The sequence below is a fragment of the Euprymna scolopes genome, chromosome 6 (assembly GCF_053919585.1).
Source record: "Euprymna scolopes isolate OS-2025 chromosome 6, ASM5391958v1, whole genome shotgun sequence".
Classification (NCBI taxonomy): Eukaryota; Metazoa; Mollusca; class Cephalopoda; order Sepiida; family Sepiolidae; genus Euprymna; species Euprymna scolopes.
Window position 1 is genome coordinate 43,990,169 of NC_136487.1, and position 20,299 is coordinate 44,010,467.

Genomic DNA, 20,299 nt, shown 5'->3' on the forward strand with positions numbered 1-20,299 from the left:
TAAACTTTTTTTAGAAGTTTAGACATTGTTTTTTTTTTAATATATAATATTTAAACAGGGTTATTACTTCGATTTGTTTTAATTTACCCCCCCCCCAACACACACGCCTCTAAACACCCGGGCAATTTATAAAAATATATAATTATTTTATAAAAATATATAATTATTTATTTTATGAAAATATATGATTATTTATTTTATAAAAATAAAATTATTTTATAAAGCTATATCATTAATTATTTTATAAAAATATATAATTATATCCCATGTTTTTTTCTCTTTCATTTTCTATTTTGGTCATGTCATCTTAGTAATCACTTAGGGCATAAGCACTGGTTTGCAAGCAGAAAAAATAAAATGCAAAATCATAAGCGAAAACACAAACTGCGATGCATTATGTATAGATCAGTTGTATTCTGTGTGTGTGCGATATCATCTCAGAAAATGGCTCTCTAAACGCTAAAGGCCACATCTTAATTAAATTTCAGTGTATCAACTAAGACTCAATTAAGATAATTTGTCTGCTGAGATCATCACTGTCACTTAGTTCAAGTCCATTTATTATGTGTCTGATAAAGCTCTACCTGGACTGCTCTGAACTGCTACGTGTTGTCAACTGAAAAGTCATTATCTATAAATAGAAAAGCAAAAATGTATGTATGTATATATGTGTATTCGCTTTTTCTGTGTGTCTACAAAAGGCTTCTTTCAGAGAAGCAGTCGGTCGGTTCACAACTTTTTAAAACTTTTTATATCACATATAAATCGTAATATCTCACAGTTAACAACGAAGCTCGCCTGTCTATTCAATTTGCTCGATTTCGGGAAGATAAATATTCAAGATTTGTCGCTCGCCACATGTGGGTTAGTCTTTTTCCTATAACATCTTGGGGGGGGGGGTAAATACTATCCTGCAGTCAAACTTGACCTCATTAACTCATTAAAACGGGCACCTGCTAAATCCAAGTAATTAAATAAATTCAAATGTGTTTCCGTTAGCATCTCGCGGTGGGGCAATGATTAACGTCGCACATTTTTTTTCCACACTTTAATTTACAACTGTGCCTCAACGGTTCGGGTTCGATCCTCATACTTACTTTTTTTTTTTTAAACCCCCCCACCCCACCCCCGGAGTTTCCACACACACCTCCAAACACCCAGGCAACCGGGTACCCCTCGCTAGTCTATATATATAAAAGACAAAATGTGTGTTACCATTTTGTGTATGTCTCGCAAAGGCTTCTTTCGCACACACTCCCGGGTTCGTTACGATCGCTTATAACTGTTTATATAGGCCCTATATAATAATATCTAGGATTTAGGAAAGCGCATAGAGTATAGATTTATTTACATCAACTTTTACAAAATTATTGCTATTTTGGCTTCTCGCGTGTTGATTGAGCTTTTTCGTATAAAAAACGAACCTAATTCAAAGTTAACAACGAACAGCGTTCTCGGCATCGCGCCGGGAAACGTCCAGAAGCAATCAGCTTTGATCAATGTGGGGGCAAAGTCCTCTTATATCAGACAGTTGCTAATCAGTTTGGAAAATGGGGAGCTGGTTTCCCCCTCCCCAACATATGTTGGGGAAAAAACCAGTCAAACCCAAGTTAACTGTTCTATTTGACCTCAATAATTAAGTCAAATAGAAGCAGCAGAGTTAACTTTTATTGCTGCCACCTGTCAATAGTTAAATAAATAAATTCAGACGTGTTCCTTTGTATGGCGCGGTGACCCAGTGGTTAGTGTCGCACGTTTTTTTTTTTTAACACTTTAATTTCCAACTTTGCCTCAAGGGTTCGATCCTCATACTCACCTACCAAAACTTTTATTTATTTATTTTAACACCCCCACCCCCGGGAGTTTGGATTTACCTAAAACCATACACACCTCAAAACACCCGGGCATCGCCGGGTACCCCCCCAAACCCCCGCCAGTGCTATTATAAAATAAATCCAAACTTTTAACCTTATTGACTCAGGATTATCTCCAGTCTCTGTTCTTAGTCACTGCTACTAATAGAAACTGACTTTTGCGCTTGCCTACAGGTTTGAGTGCAGGAGTTAGGAATGAACAGATTAAGATCAGGGAGCTTTTACATTATTAAACAGCAAAATGTTACTGCTGTTGACAAAGGAAAAAAATTCTATATAAGTTAGAAAAGCATTTCTTGCAACGCATGAAAATGGTTAAACAATGCTTTCAGTAATTATGCATAAAACCAGACCCTAACTTTCAAAAACGCCGGCAGGTGGTGGCCACGTCCGTCAATTGTGGTATGGAAGTCACGCAACACATACACTATGAAAATAGTAAGGATTAGACAGTTTCAAAGCTTTAAAATCACACATAAGGAGATTTTGGAGTACATAAAATGTCAATTTACGGTTATGATTAAATGTTGGAGTAAAGCAATGTAGTAAACTATGTAAAGAAAAAATAAAGAAAATACATTGTTGAGTGTCTGGTAAGGAGAATCAGAAGTAGGAAAATAAACAATGCTAACCTTAAATATTAGTATTTATTTATTTATTTATTTTTTTTTATTTTTTTTTTTTTTTCAGGGATTGTGTTTTTTTAGAGTGGGTACTGGAAAGAATTCAAAGTAAAAATTAAAAAAAAAGAACAGAAAAATGAACAACCCACTACAAAACAAACTAAAATAAAAAACAAAAAAATAGCATCATTGCCTGTTTGGTACGGAGAATAGAAGAAAAAAACAATGCTATCGTATTAATACGTAAAATTACGATTATGAGCAGTTACATTTTTTTTTAGCTAGTTTAATATTTATACGATTGCTTTGTGGATAGACAGACGTCATGTTTGTGAAGATCGTTTTTTGAATAAGTTGTTTATTCCTGAATAATGGATCTGCCAGTTCTCAACCAATGAGAAAAACCAGAAATTTCAAAGTAGAAATGATTATTTTGTAATCGGTAACTGGAAAGATATTACTATGTATATGAGTGTATGAACCAGTTACAAAGGGTGCCAAGGAAAACTAGTTATAAGGTGTACATATAGTCTTGGTGATGAGTGGGGGGTGATAAGAGAACTATAGATTCAGAGGGAAAACTAAGAACTACCTTGTCAAAAGATGTTGCAATTGTGATGATGTTGCTCCTCGGATGTAATGTAGTATTTTATTATAATGACCAAATGTGTCTAAAATGGCGTCTTAAGTTACATAAGATAGTGGCTAATAATCTAGACATAATAAATTTGTATATGGCATATGTTGCTGCAAACTTACGGTATTTTGGTCCAGAGGGGAATTTCTGCAATCATTTTATTATATAGTAGATTTAAATATGTTCTCAAATAATGTGAGAAACATACATTGTGATAACTAGGGCTATGACAACAACATATTCTTTTCATTGTTTTGATTTGAATATATATCAGACACAGTTAATCAACTGAAGACCAACTCACTCTATATAAAAGCATATAAGATATCAACCGATACGCACTTGACAGTCAAAACAATGAAAAGAATATGCTGTTGTCCTACCCTAGTGATAACCAAACAGAGTTTTAGTATGATATAGATTTTTTCACTTTCTATTTGCATATATGTGTCTCGTTCTCTTTCTTTTTTTCTCCATCTGTATTTCTCCTTCTATTGCTTCTGTGCAACCATCTCATTCTATGTAATGTCTTTAAAAAAATCCTAAATTTTCAAAACAAAAACTAAATAACTTTCTTTAAATGCAAAATTTTAAAATACTCTAATAAAGAAAAGTATTTAGAATGAAATAAGGAACAGATTTTATATACAAGGTTCATTAACAAATATTCAGTACATAATGAGAAAAATCAAGATAAAAATTTAAAACATTCAAAAACAAGAGAAATTTTAGAAATGGACAATAATGTCCTTGCAAAGTGAAAGCACCTATTGGATTAGATAAAATAAACTGACAGACGTAGTAGAAAACATTTTGTGTCTTGGCACTTTTGCACGAGGACAATAAGGTATGTGGGTGCAGTGTGATGACCTATGGAAGTGAAATCTAGCTAGTGAGACTTGCATGAATAGAAATGGTATGAGAATGATATGAATGTGCATGTGAGTTTTAAAGGCAGGCTTAGTTCTGATAACTTCAGGAGATTAAATGCGGACAGTATAGTTTCCAGACTTTTTTTGTATAGATATTTAAAATTGTTATAGACTCTTGAAAATTCAGTATCTTATTGCTATACATCTTATGAGATGACTGACTAATTTTTATGATTTCAGGTTCAAGTGAACAGCTACAGCAGGAATATGAATACATCCTACTAAAGCCTGATTGTCACAGCTGGTGAATTTCAAAAATGCAATCTGGATATGAGGACACTTTAGGAGATATGCAATAAAATTTTGTTTTAAACTTGTAAAAATACCACAGAAACGTATGGGATGCTTCAGACTGCTATTGGACCAGTGTTGATTGGCCAAATAAAGAATTTCATGAATAAGGACCATTATATCGATAGAGACAATAGATGCACAGTTTCATGTCAGTGTGGGAACTGTACACACACAATTAATCGTGAGGAACTGAAGATGCTGAAGATTTGTTCAAAGTTTATCCCAAGAGTGCTCCATCCTTGTCACAGACTATTTGACGAAGACGGGCATCAAGACAGTTCTTCACTCTCCCTATAGTCCCGACCTTGCTTGCTGTGACTTTTGGTTATTCCCTAAGCTCAAGGAAAACTTTAGAGACTGTCGTTATGAGACAATTGAGGAGATGAAAGAGGCTGTAATGCGGATTATTGAAACACTCACACAAGAGGACTTCCATGGGACCTTCTAGAAGTTGTTGGAACCGTACAATAAGTGCATTGCAGCCAGAGGATATTACTTCAATCAGGGGGCTAGAGTTTCATGTGTATACTATCAATAAAAGTGTCCATACAAAAAAAGTCTGGAAACTTATTGAAGGCACCTAGTATGTGTAGAACATGAGACTTTGTTAGTATGGTCACATTGAAAGAATGGATAGGAGTTTTTGGATTATTAGATGTAGAACAGTTGAGGTAGCAGGATCAGTTGGCAGGGAAAAGACAAGTAAAATATGAGAGAAAATGATAAGAAGGGATTTAAGAGAAAGAGAAATAAAGACTTGGCCAGAGATAGGTCAGTTTGGAAGTCAATTTCTAAAAGCCATTCAACACATGCCAGCATGTAAAAATGACATTAAATCAAATATGATGATATAGAGAATGAAGAAGGCAATTATCCAAAGTTTAACAATCTATCCATCATATTTATATTCATATTTCTTTTTTTGCCGGTTGATTTTTAGCAAGTGACTTTTTTGTGCTATTTAAATTAGAAATTTTGGCATTGACCATACCAAAGAAAAATAACAGTAATTTAGAATCACTAATTTAAAATTAAAACTTTCTCAAATTGTGTGCAATACATAGATACATTACGATAATGTCTATTCTCAGAAACAAATACATTGAAAACAATCTCAAGACTGCTGCAAAGTAGGTGAGCTAGCTCTACCGTACTAGAAAACTACCCGTACCTGCCAGTATCCTCTGGGATGGTGCATCAACCACTAGTCTTTCCCTCTTAGAATCCAAAAAAAGTCTCCAATCTAATAGGTCTCACACTATTAAACAAGCTCCAATTTCTGTCCCATTATCACAATGTCAGATTTCTGTGCCTGCTTTACAGGTACTTTAATAGAATGTGCTTTGATAAACTCGTATAATTTGTGCTCCTCGTCATAAATACACTCGATTAACCCGACAAGCAGCAAAATCTCATCTCTTCACTGTAAAGTTCACTAGATGTTGGAAAGCCTTCTACTATAGTTTATTCTTTCAAACTGCTAGACTTTGGAATTCCATGCCTGTTTCCTGCTTTTCTGACTGTACTAACATGTTGAAATTTAAATATAATTCAAATAAACATCTTGCTTCTCAACTCCCTGCAGAGTGCATGTGTAGACATGGTCCTATATAGTTAGTAGCCCCTTATGTCCAAGTGACAATGTGCCTTGTTTGGGTGATTAAGAGTTTTCAAAGAAAGTGTAAAATCAATCTGACCTAGGAAATGCAGATGTTCAGATGCATCCAAGACAAAAACAAAAGCTCTTATTAGTCACAACACGTGACATGGCTATGTACACAGAAAACGGAGCAATTAAACTGGAGATAGTATTATGGGACAAGAAGAATAAAGAAGCAACCTTAGTAGAAGTTAGTGTCCTCAATGATGCTGGGTGAGGCTGAGAAGAAAAAGAGTACAAAATAGCAAGGTCTTATCTACGACATGGAATCTTAGGAAGATCTCTGTCATTCCAGTAATTATAAGAGCTACTGGACTAATGAAAAAGAATTTCAAAAAGTACCTGGCAAATATACCTTGTAAACCAAGTGCAAGAGAAATACAGACAGTTGCACTTTAAAGGTTAGAATCTTAAAAAACTCTCTCGGTTGGAATATACGCAATAGTGGGTGAGTGTCTAGCATCCAGTAGGATACTCCATCTCCAGCTGAAATAAAATTATCAGAAATTCTTTTTTAAAGTACAGAAAGAATCAAGATAAAATTTGTCGTATATAATCATGGCTATCTTAAATTTAGTGGGTAAGGCAATAATTTTGTGTTAAAGTGTTGTTCTGCACGTTTTCAGGTCAGCTATTTGCTTCTGTGATTGAAAAAGATGAGAAATCTCATGACCAGATAAAGAAACAATGCAGACGATTGAGTTCCACACCAAAAGATAGTTCGATTTCCCCAGGTATGGGAACATCTGCGAAGCAGAATCTCTTTGGAGACATTTGACAAATCTTTTTTTTAGAATTAAAAATTTATTACTTTTCTTTTTATTTGTTGTTATTGTTTTGTTTTTGTTTGTTTTTACTTTACTAATTCATTTCCATCACATTAAAAACCTGTGTGGAGATTAAAATGTCGTCTTTTTTTTTTTTTTTTTTTTACGTTTATCTCCAGAATTCTACCGAGTTTTGGTATTACTAAGAAATTAGAAGTTTTGGTAAGGGGGTTTCGAGTGGGAGCAAGTAACGTTTACAGCATTTTAGAAACATACATTTATATAAATAGTTGTTTCCGTACAAAGTTTTTCTCTGTATAACATCTATTCAGTGTAGTTTGACAATCACTTCCTAATGCTCCCCAGGCTTCTAGATCAAGGGAAGGGCGTCGATAGTATTGCACCATTTTGTTTTCGTTTGTTTTTACTATACTAATTCATTTCTATCACATTAGGAAAGCTGCATGGAGATCAAGATGTCGTCTTTTTTTTATGTTTGTCTTCAAAACTTTCTGGAGTTTTGGTATTATAAAGAGGTTCAGAATTTATGGTTAGGGTAAGGGAAGTTCAAGAGGAGGCAGGTGACAGCGTTTTAGAAGCCTAACATATACTCTTATTTATATATTTATATAGATTGTTATCTACATACCAATCGTTTCTCTGTATAACAGCTATTCAATGTATCTTGACAATTACTTCCTAACACTTCCCAGGGTTCTAGCTCAGGAGGGAGGGGACGTCCATAGCATCCCATCATATTTTTTTTTTTTATTTTTTTTTTTTTTTTTAAACGTTTATCGTCATAATTTTACTGAGTTTTGGTATTATAAAGAGTTGGGCAATTTCTGGTCAGCATTAGGGAGGTTTGAGGTGGGGGGACGGGCAGGTAAATTTCAGGAATCAACAGGTAAGAAAATATTAAATATTACAATATTATAGAAACATACACCCTTGTACAATATATAGTTATCTACATACAGATTGTTTCTCTGTATTACAGCTCTTCAGTGTGGCTAGACAATAACTTTCTAATGCTCTCAATGGTTCTAGTTTAGAGGTAGTGATGATGGGGGCGGGGTCCATAGTATCACACCATTTTATTTTTTTTCCTAGACAGTAATGTTGCGAACCAATATTGTCAACATCTTGCATAAATGAAACTCAGGACAAATTCTGGTTATAAAGGTAAATGAAATGATAGAATCTGAATTCATTTTGGCAAAGTTAAGACTTTTTTTTTATTCTTGTATTTCGTTTTTGTAGATTTTTTTTTATGCTCTCAGAAACAAAATAAGTTTTCAATTTCATAGTTAAGCCAAGCAGTTAATACTTTTCGGTTAAAAACTTGTGTAAATAAATAATTAGATATTGGGACACAGGTAAGAACTGGTGCTGGTGTCACTGCAACAGTTAGGAATGGATGAAGTAAGGTCAAGGAATTTCTGCATTATTAAGTGCTTAACATAAAAATCAACTTTACAAAATGAGAACCGAATGGAATCTAAGGAGCACACTTTGTACATACAAGGATCTTTCCAAAAGTAAACCGTCCTATTTTTCTTTATTATTAAAGTTGAAGAGCTATGCAAATGGAGGTGGTATGATTTAAGCAAGCAATGTTTTGTACTCTAAAACTTTTTTTTCTACATAGTCACCACCATTCTCAATGCACGCTTGTGAGGAATTCAATGACAAATCTCTGCTTGTGATGCACTTCTATGACAGAGGTTGCTTTCTTAGTCTCACACTCTCAATATGTGCAACAGAGACATGAAACTTTCAGGTCATAAATTTGTAAGTTCAGTCAATGCAATTTGCAATCCTCTTTAATCTATTTATGCAGAATAAAAAAAAAATAGGAGGCATTGCTTTTGGAATGCTCCTCGTATAAAGAATTCGATATCTTTTTAGAGAAACTTTATAACACTAACAAATGTGGTTTCTCTTAACATCCACTTCATTGATTGACTATTTCATCATTAGTATTTCATTTTTTGGTTGTTGCTATTATCTAACACCTTCTCTACATTTGCTCTCTTCAACTAAACTACTTTTTTCCAGGCATTTAATTTCCACACATTCTGTAACATTGCCAATTGACTGAATAAATGAATAACAGATTGGCGTTCAAAGAACATTGATCTTTAGAGTCAATATGACAACAGTCACTTTCATTATTCACACACTTAATTTTTCTTTTCTTTTTATTTAATCTCATATTTTTGAAATCATGATTATTTTTATTTGCTTTATTTTTTTGGGGGATTTACTTTTATTTATCATATGATTATTTTTATTTACTCTCACATTTTTGAAATTATGTCATTTCAGTAGCAACAAACAATCCATTCTCTGATCATTAAGTACATTAAGCTATTTATTTAAATTTCTATTTTCCTCTTCAGTTTTCAATTGTTATGTGATTATGCAATACTGCAGTGAAACGTAGATTCTTGATTAAAGACTTGTTGGAATAAGCATTTTCAAAACGCACTCCAGACTTTGACATGATTTACAAAGTTAATAATTATGACCTAATAGCAATTTAAAATCACAATTTCTGTTTACATTTAAATGTTTCATTTGTTTTTGTTTTGTTTTTTTTTGTTTTCACTAGGACATTTTTTTTATTTTCATTTTTCATTATTTTAGCCTACAGAATGCAATTTCAGTTTTCTTTGTTTTACTTTTCTGATCAAGTCGTTTTTTTTTGTTTTTTTTTTTGCTTTTTATATTTTGACATTTTCTTTTTTTCCACATTAAGATATCTCTTTGTTCTTACTTTACAGATTGAAACATTTTTGTTTCTCTTTTTTTTTATCTTATTTTGTTTTGTATTCAGACATTGGGTAATAAACTCATCCCTGAGTGTCACTAATACTTCAAATAATTTTCTCTTAAATTTTTATACTTCAAATTAGTGACTCCTAAGCATTACTAGCTCTTATTGGAAGGGGGATGGGTTTCTTCTGGAGTATTATCATCTCCTTCATTAATGCATTTTTTTTCGATTTTTATACACTACCACTCAGACAGGGTTAAAGAAATACAGCATTTTAATGTTACTTAGTTTTGAACATCGTGATGAATTCTAACATGTAGGCCATCCTCACAGACATTACATCCTCCTTTCAGAAGGGGAATAGGTTTATTGTCTCATGCCTAATGCACACTCATCAATGATGGACTGTTGATGGAACCGACCAGAATACTTTAGGGTGAAATTGACTTTTAACAGCCCCTTAGGTTATAAGTTAACTTTTAAAAGATATTGTTAAACAATCTATGCATGCACTGTTTCCCATATCTAGAGTTAATGATGAGAAAAAAGCAAGTATTTTCTTTTAATCTTAATATTACTTTCCTTCTCGTGTTTGCGTATAGACACAACTACTATCCCCACTCCCATTCTTTTCTTTGCTACCACATATGTTGTGAGGAGGATTCATTTTGCAGTTATAAAATAATACTAACTTTCAATGTTACTTATAAATCGACTAATTATTTTCTTTATTCATTTCTGAAAAGGTTATTTCTTGATGTTTTGTTAATACTTAAGCAGCCAGCATACAGATTTATATATCCTCATTTTTTTTACTTTTCTTCTGATGTCATACTCATAGAAACGCAAGAATATATAACTATATGTTGGTTGTTAATGAAACGGTCTGTCAAGAAATATTTTCAGAAATGAATAAAGACAAGGCTATTGAAATCTAACCTTCTGTTATTTATTTATGCATGCCCCAAAGTTTGAAAAATAACATCTATTGTTTTTTTTTATTCTGAAAGTTTGACTATTAATGATTAATATATATATATATATATATATATATATATATATATATATATATATATATATATTGAGAGAAAGAGAGTATCTATAAAATAAGAAAAATGACAATATAAAAATATATACTAATGTATATAGATTTATTTATTTATTCAATAAGAGGAGAGAAGATGTTAGGCAACATAATAGGGATACAACATGAGAGAACTAAAATGATCTCTGTGATATAGGAGGATCTTTCTTTTAATAATATATTGGAATTATTTCCCTTTTCCTTGTACCTATTTATGAATTATTCCACGGATTTCTACCTTTTGGATTACTTTGGATCATCTTCCAATCATGCAATTCCCTTGGATTTTACTTGTGCGAATTGAAATTTAACCAACTTCCTTGGATTCTGCATCTTTGGATTTTACCGTCATTGGATATTTTACCCTTCACCAGACTGTCCATTCACGTGAAATCACTTTTTATTCACCCTATTCCCTTTGCTTCACTTTTTGTTATCAAGTAAGATCTATGACTTACTTGTAGTTTCATTTAATACTTTTGCAAGCAAAATCCGATCCCGCATTTTGCTAAATCCTATCCTCTGATGAGAAGGAAAGTATTTCTTCAAAACTCCACAGATTAAAGACTATCCACTTATTTAGAGTTTCCTTTTTAAAATTAAATATGTTTTTAACTCTTTTTCAAAGTGTTTTTAACATGTTTTATTAACTACTTGTTCTTATTATAAGCTCTATCTCTTATTTGGTTTTATCGAGATTTTACATTTGGTTGAGATTACTTTATAAATATTAATTCTTTAATATTTATAATTTGCTTTAGTTTTGCCATCTTGGATCATTTTGGTAAACTTAACTGTAATTCTTATTTTATATAATATATCACTTTAAAAATAATGTACGGAAAAAACCCTAGGGGCCCTTTTTGTCAGCAAACTCATCAGGGATTAATCGTTGGTATGTCATAGAAATTTTAAAATATGAATTAAATTGTCATTTAAGAGTAAATACTCTCAATTTTTTCATGCAAGCCTTCTCTTTGTGAACAGAAGGAATTTATTAAATCATTGGACTTGCTCAGAGATATATTTTAATAGTTCCCATACCCCCTCTATCTTATTTTTACATATATTTTATATAATTGTATATATATTAGTATATTCCTATTTGCTCTTTTTTTTTATTATTATTATTCTTTTACTCATATATCCCCAAGTATTTGCTCTTGCGTGACAATTTAATTCGTTTTTTTTTAATTTTTGATTTCTGTGATATCCCAACAATTAACTCCTGATGAGTTTGTTGGCAAGAGGTTTTCCATATATTATCTGTAAAGCGCTGTATAGGTTGTGTTCCCCCCTACGTATATTGGTAAAGAAGAAACACTTGCAGCATTTGAAGTTTTATTTTTCCAACTTAAGCATCATAATCCCACCTCGCCTGATCATGTAACAGCTGTTAAGGTTAGTCTAAAAGACTTGGCCTTTCGTTATTGAAATTCTGTTATTGATTCAGATGATTTTGTTTGGTCCAGCACGCATTTAAAAAATATTAAGTCATTGAAATTAAATAAAGATATTTATTTATGTCAACCGGACAAAGGTGCTGGTGCCATTATTCTAAATCATGTAGATTATGTTTAGAAAATGTTAGTTATTTTGAATGATGTAGATAAGTTTGTTCACAATGGTTCTGCTGAAACATGCGACAATACCAATAAGAATGAAATTAAGATCCAGAAACGCCTTTTATACTTTTACAAGAAAGGATAATTTTCAAAAGAGATCTATTACAAAATAATCCCTTCTGGTTCACTGAGGCCTAGACTTTATGAGCCTTCCTAAAATACAGAGGGAAGGACTCCCGCTAGACCTATTTTGTCTATGGCAGGGTCTACCCAATATTCCCTAGGCAAGTGGCTGTTGACTATTATAGAACCAGTTTATGCTCTATACACTAAATATTGCATTCCCGATTCATTCAGGTTGGTTGAATATTTATGTAAGTTGCAACCTAGTTCTGCAAACAACTTCAGGTGTTCATTTGATGTTTCCAGCTTATTTACCAATGTCCCGCTACAAGAGACCATTGGTATTTGTGCCGACTCACTTTATAATGGCAATCTAACTCCCCCACCTTTCCTCAGGAATATATTTATTGAACTCATGTTGACCTGTACTAAATTAGTAGTATTCAGCTTTGACAATGTTATGCAGTCAGATTGACGGAGTTCAGATGGGAAACCCCGGGTCCTCCATTAACGGATATTTTTATGGGTTTCTATGAGTCGACACTGTTTAGTAATATATTGAAAGTCTTCAATATATTTTGATACGTCAATGACACTTTTGCAACCTTTGTTTCTGAGAGTGAAGCAAAAATCTTTTTTAATAATCTCAATTCTCTCCACATAGAATTATCATTTACTAGGAAGAAAGAGAATAAAGGTTGCTTGTCTTTCCTGGATGTTTTAATTGAACATAGTAAGAATTTTTTTATTATTATAGTTAATCGCAAACCGACCTTCACCGGTCTTTATATGGATTGGCACTCATTTATGCCTACCTCTAGGAAAATAGGCCTTATTAAGACGTTAGTGTATAGAGCCCTTAGAATTTGTTCTTTGAACAAACTCAAACATAAATACTGTCAAAGACATTTTCATTCGTAATGATTATCTGGAGAATTTGATTGGTTACATTATTAATAATCAAGAACAATACAATTCTTTTATAGCCCTGGGTCTGTCCAAGTGTCCTGTTAATTTAAAACTACCTTGGATTGGAGATGCTGGTCAGTGTTTGGGCAGACAGATTATTAAGTCTGTAACAAATTGTTTCCCTTCTGTTGTTACGTTTGGTTTTTGGTGTGAAATCTGCATTTCTCCTGATCACAAAGGATAGTTTACCCTACATTACACAGAGTAATCTTATTTATGAATTTGATTGCTAGTGTGTTGCTGACTATGTGGGTCGAACCTCCTTAAATTTGCAGACACTCAGTAATCTACATATACTGGCAGAAATTAGACTGGGGAAGCCATGTCGTTTTTGCCCCTCTTCTGCCTTGGAATCAGCCATTGGCCAATATCTAATCAAAAATCCAACTTGTACCAATGCATATAAAATAGACTATTCTAAAATATTACACCGTGTTGACTTTCAAAATCATTTAAATATTTTGGAGTTAGTCTCGATTTTTTTCACACAAGCCCTCTCTCTATCAACAGAAGGAATTTATTAAATCATTCAACTTGCTTGAAGATATATAGTAATCATTCCCATACCCTTTCCATCTTATTCGTACATATATTTTATATAATTGTATATATATTATTTTACACAAATTCCCATTCGCTTTTTTTTTTCTTATACTCATATATCCCCAAGTATTTGCTCGTGTGTGACAATTTCTTTTTTGCATTTCTGATTAACTCCTGATGAGTTTGTTGGCAAAAGAGCCTCTAGGGTTTTTCTGTATATTATTTTTAAAGCGCTGTATCATTAAAGTTATATATATTTATATAGGGTGTTTCAATAAAATGTATGCACTCTTTAAATGACCATAAAACCAACATTTATTATAAGAAAGAAAAGTTTCATACATCAAACTACTATATATAGAAACTAATTATCGAAAGTGTTAAAATTATTGGCCATTGTGATCCTTGAACAACTGACAATGCTCATTGATTAAATCTCAAGCATTCCTAATCAGTTCAATTGGTATGTGGGCACATTCTCTTTCAATGGTTGCTTTCAACTCATTCATTTTAGCTGATTTTGTGATATGAACCTTGTGTATATATATATATATATATATACATATATGTGTGTGTGTGTGTGTGAAAATAATATGTAATATATTTATCAAAATCATTTAATATATGATTTAAATGGCTTCAAATCTTTGCATAATTTTGCTCATGTTAATAAAAAATTATTAAAAAGAAAATTGACTTATTTTTAACTAGCAGGAGTACCCGGCATTGTGTAGTAAGTAAGGTGGTGTAGTAAGGAATCAATACAACCAGAAAAAAAAAATAGATGCTGCCTGGGTGGAGAGAGGTGTGGAAAAAAACAAAAATGTTTAAACAAACGGTAAAATGATTCGGTTTTTGTTTTAAAAGGAAAAAAAATCCCACTATGTAAGCCTCGAAATATAAAATAAAAAAAAGGAGTAGATAGGCAGGTAGGCTCGAACCTGTAACGCGAAAGAGGAAAAGGTGAAAAAAAAGCAAACCTCTTAATCTCCGCGCCCACCATGACATATATATGACTTCGCTGCCATTCAAATTAAGGCTAGTCGTTGCAAGCGCGTATGATGACTTTGCAAAAATGTCAGCGAAAAAGTGACCCCCTCCTTGTACAAAACTGCCCAGTTGAGGGTGAAGGAATGAATGTTTTTAGCTAATTTTTTGATATTTGTTGTCTAAGCTCCAAAATGATACCAATCTAGTCGGCATCCGTCGAAAGTTTTTGTGAGACATACACGCACACACACACGCATTTTGCCTTTTATGTATATAGATTAAAAAAATATTTAATTTTGTTTATCTTTTTTTTAAATATTTTGTTACTTGTTTTTATCTGAAGAGTTTTATATTGCTATAAAAGATTCTGTTTTATTTACCTACCATTTTTTTAATTTGTAAAACTTTTTTCTCTTTTAGCTTTAGATAGGCCTGGCAGTGATTTAGAGCTTTCCCCTTTGAGAGATAACAACATTGGCATCAATTTTGAAGGTTTGTATTTTGGAGATCTTCTTTTTTTAAATAAGTTACTTACTATTTTTTTTTTCTAAAAAGTTCTTGTTGACTTCAATTGTTTATGAAAAATATAAATATTTTATCAACTTATGATGAATTACTTCAATTGTTTATGAAAAATATAAATATTTTATCAACTTATGATGAATTACTTCAATTGTTTATGAAAAATATAAATATTTTATCAACTTATGATGAGCTACCACAAATTTATGAAAAATATAAATATTTTATCAACTTATGATGAACTACTTCAATTGTTTATGAAAAATATAAATATTTTATCAACTTATGATGAGCTACCACAAATTTATGAAAAATATAAATATTTTATCAACTTATGATGAACTACTTCAATTGTTTATGAAAAATATAAATATTTTATCAACTTATGATGAACTACTTCAATTGTTTATGAAAAATATAAATATTTTATCAACTTATGATGAACTACTTCAATTGTTTATGAAAAATATAAATATTTTATCAACTTATGATGAACTACTTCAATTGTTTATGAAAAATATAAATATTTTATCAACTTATGATGAACTACTTCAATTGTTTATGAAAAATATAAATATTTTATCAACTTATGATGAACTACTTCAATTGTTTATGAAAAATATAAATATTTTATCAACTTATGATGAACTACTTCAATTGTTTATGAAAAATATAAATATTTTATCAACTTATGATGAACTACTTCAATTGTTTATGAAAAATATAAATATTTTATCAACTTATGATGAACTACTTCAATTGTTTATGAAAAATATAAATATTTTATCAACTTATGATGAGCTACCACAAATTTATGAAAAATATAAATATTTTATCAACTTATGATGAATTACTTCAATTGTTTATGAAAAATATAAATATTTTATCAACTTATGATGAGCTACTTCAATTGTTTATGAAAAATATAAATATTTTATCAACTTATGATGAACTACTTCAATTGTTTATGAAAAATATAAATATTTTATCAACTTATGATGAGCTACCACAAATTTATGAAAAATATAAATATTTTATCAACTTATGATGAACTACTTCAATTGTTTATGAAAAATATAAATATTTTATCAACTTATGATGAACTACTTCAATTGTTTATGAAAAATATAAATATTTTATCAACTTATGATGAACTACTTCAATTGTTTATGAAAAATATAAATATTTTATCAACTTATGATGAACTACTTCAATTATTTATGAAAAATATAAATATTTTATCAACTTATGATGAACTACTTCAATTGTTTATGAAAAATATAAATATTTTATCAACTTATGATGAACTACTTCAATTGTTTATGAAAAATATAAATATTTTATCAACTTATGATGAGCTACCACAAATTTATGAAAAATATAAATATTTTATCAACTTATGATGAATTACTTCAATTGTTTATGAAAAATATAAATATTTTATCAACTTATGATGAACTACTTCAATTGTTTATGAAAAATATAAATATTTTATCAACTTATGATGAATTACTTCAATTGTTTATGAAAAATATAAATATTTTATCAACTTATGATGAGCTACCACAAATTTATGAAAAATATAAATATTTTATCAACTTATGATGAACTACTTCAATTGTTTATGAAAAATATAAATATTTTATCAACTTATGATGAACTACTTCAATTGTTTATGAAAAATATAAATATTTTATCAACTTATGATGAATTACTTCAATTGTTTATGAAAAATATAAATATTTTATCAACTTATGATGAACTACTTCAATTGTTTATGAAAAATATAAATATTTTATCAACTTATGATGAATTACTTCAATTGTTTATGAAAAATATAAATATTTTATCAACTTATGATGAATTACTTCAATTGTTTATGAAAAATATAAATATTTTATCAACTTATGATGAATTACTTCAATTGTTTATGAAAAATATAAATATTTTATCAACTTATGATGAATTACTTCAATTGTTTATGAAAAATATAAATATTTTATCAACTTATGATGAACTACTTCAATTGTTTATGAAAAATATAAATATTTTATCAACTTATGATGAACTACTTCAATTGTTTATGAAAAATATAAATATTTTATCAACTTATGATGAACTACTTCAATTGTTTATGAAAAATATAAATATTTTATCAACTTATGATGAACTACTTCAATTGTTTATGAAAAATATAAATATTTTATCAACTTATGATGAACTACTTCAATTGTTTATGAAAAATATAAATATTTTATCAACTTATGATGAACTACTTCAATTGTTTATGAAAAATATAAATATTTTATCAACTTATGATGAACTACTTCAATTGTTTATGAAAAATATAAATATTTTATCAACTTATGATGAACTACTTCAATTGTTTATGAAAAATATAAATATTTTATCAACTTATGATGAACTACTTCAATTGTTTATGAAAAATATAAATATTTTATCAACTTATGATGAGCTACCACAAATTTATGAAAAATATTAATATTTTATCAACTTATGATGAACTACTTCAATTGTTTATGAAAAATATAAATATTTTATCAACTTATGATGAACTACTTCAATTGTTTATGAAAAATATAAATATTTTATCAACTTATGATGAGCTACCACAAATTTATGAAAAATATAAATATTTTATCAACTTATGATGAACTACGTCAATTGTTTATGAAAAATATAAATATTTTATCAACTTATGATGAGCTACCACAAATTTATGAAAAATATAAATATTTTATCAACTTATGATGAACTACTTCAATTGTTTATGAAAAATATAAATATTTTATCAACTTATGATGAACTACTTCAATTGTTTATGAAAAATATAAATATTTTATCAACTTATGATGAACTACTTCAATTGTTTATGAAAAATATAAATATTTTATCAACTTATGATGAGCTACCACAAATTTATGAAAAATATAAATATTTTATCAACTTATGATGAACTACTTCAATTGTTTATGAAAAATATAAATATTTTATCAACTTATGATGAACTACTTCAATTGTTTATGAAAAATATAAATATTTTATCAACTTATGATGAACTACTTCAATTGTTTATGAAAAATATAAATATTTTATCAACTTATGATGAACTACTTCAATTGTTTATGAAAAATATAAATATTTTATCAACTTATGATGAACTACTTCAATTGTTTATGAAAAATATAAATATTTTATCAACTTATGATGAGCTACCACAAATTTATGAAAAATATAAATATTTTATCAACTTATGATGAACTACTTCAATTGTTTATGAAAAATATAAATATTTTATCAACTTATGATGAACTACTTCAATTGTTTATGAAAAATATAAATATTTTATCAACTTATGATGAACTACTTCAATTGTTTATGAAAAATATAAATATTTTATCAACTTATGATGAGCTACCACAAATTTATGAAAAATATAAATATTTTATCAACTTATGATGAACTACTTCAATTGTTTATGAAAAATATAAATATTTTATCAACTTATGATGAACTACTTCAATTGTTTATGAAAAATATAAATATTTTATCAACTTATGATGAACTACTTCAATTGTTTATGAAAAATATAAATATTTTATCAACTTATGATGAACTACTTCAATTGTTTATGAAAAATATAAATATTTTATCAACTTATGATGAGCTACCACAAATTTATGAAAAATATAAATATTTTATCAACTTATGATGAGCTACCACAAATTTATGAAAAATATAAATATTTTATCAACTTATGATGAATTACTTCAATTGTTTATGAAAAATATAAATATTTTATCAACTTATGATGAACTACTTCAATTGTTTATGAAAAATATAAATATTTTATCAACTTATGATGAATTACTTCAATTGTTTATGAAAAATATAAATATTTTATCAACTTATGATGAGCTACCACAAATTTATGAAAAATATAAATATTTTATCAACTTATGATGAACTACTTCAATTGTTTATGAAAAATATAAATATTTTATCAACTTATGATGAACTACTTCAATTGTTTATGAAAAATATAAATATTTTATCAACTTATGATGAATTACTTCAATTGTTTATGAAAAATATAAATATTTTATCAACTTATGATGAACTACTTCAATTGTTTATGAAAAATATAAATATTTTATCAACTTATGATGAATTACTTCAATTGTTTATGAAAAATATAAATATTTTATCAACTTATGATGAATTACTTCAATTGTTTATGAAAAATATAAATATTTTATCAACTTATGATGAATTACTTCAATTGTTTATGAAAAATATAAATATTTTATCAACTTATGATGAACTACTTCAATTGTTTATGAAAAATATAAATATTTTATCAACTTATGATGAACTACTTCAATTGTTTATGAAAAATATAAATATTTTATCAACTTATGATGAACTACAATTGTTTATGAAAAATATAAATATTTTATCAACTTATGATGAACTACTTCAATTGTTTATGAAAAATATAAATATTTTATCAACTTATGATGAACTACTTCAATTGTTTATGAAAAATATAAATATTTTATCAACTTATGATGAACTACTTCAATTGTTTATGAAAAATATAAATATTTTATCAACTTATGATGAACTACTTCAATTGTTTATGAAAAATATAAATATTTTATCAACTTATGATGAACTACTTCAATTGTTTATGAAAAATATAAATATTTTATCAACTTATGATGAACTACTTCAATTGTTTATGAAAAATATAAATATTTTATCAACTTATGATGAACTACTTCAATTGTTTATGAAAAATATAAATATTTTATCAACTTATGATGAGCTACCACAAATTTATGAAAAATATTAATATTTTATCAACTTATGATGAACTACTTCAATTGTTTATGAAAAATATAAATATT

At 28.9% G+C, this 20,299-nt stretch overlaps 1 protein-coding gene across 4 annotated transcripts in view; it reads left to right on the forward strand.

Moving 5' to 3' along the window:
• LOC145277623 (uncharacterized) overlaps positions 1–20,299 on the forward strand; it is a 108,007-nt gene that overhangs the window by 61,148 nt on the left and 26,560 nt on the right. For 2 of the 4 annotated variants that reach the window (XM_080129172.1, XM_080129174.1), the window contains exons 8-9: positions 6,647–6,754; positions 15,264–15,335. In XM_080129172.1, the coding sequence (XP_079985298.1) occupies positions 6,647–6,754; positions 15,264–15,335 (180 nt within the window). The remainder of the gene's footprint in view (positions 1–6,646; positions 6,755–15,263; positions 15,336–20,299) is intronic. The other 2 variants (XM_080129173.1, XM_080129176.1) reach the window with 1 other exon arrangement.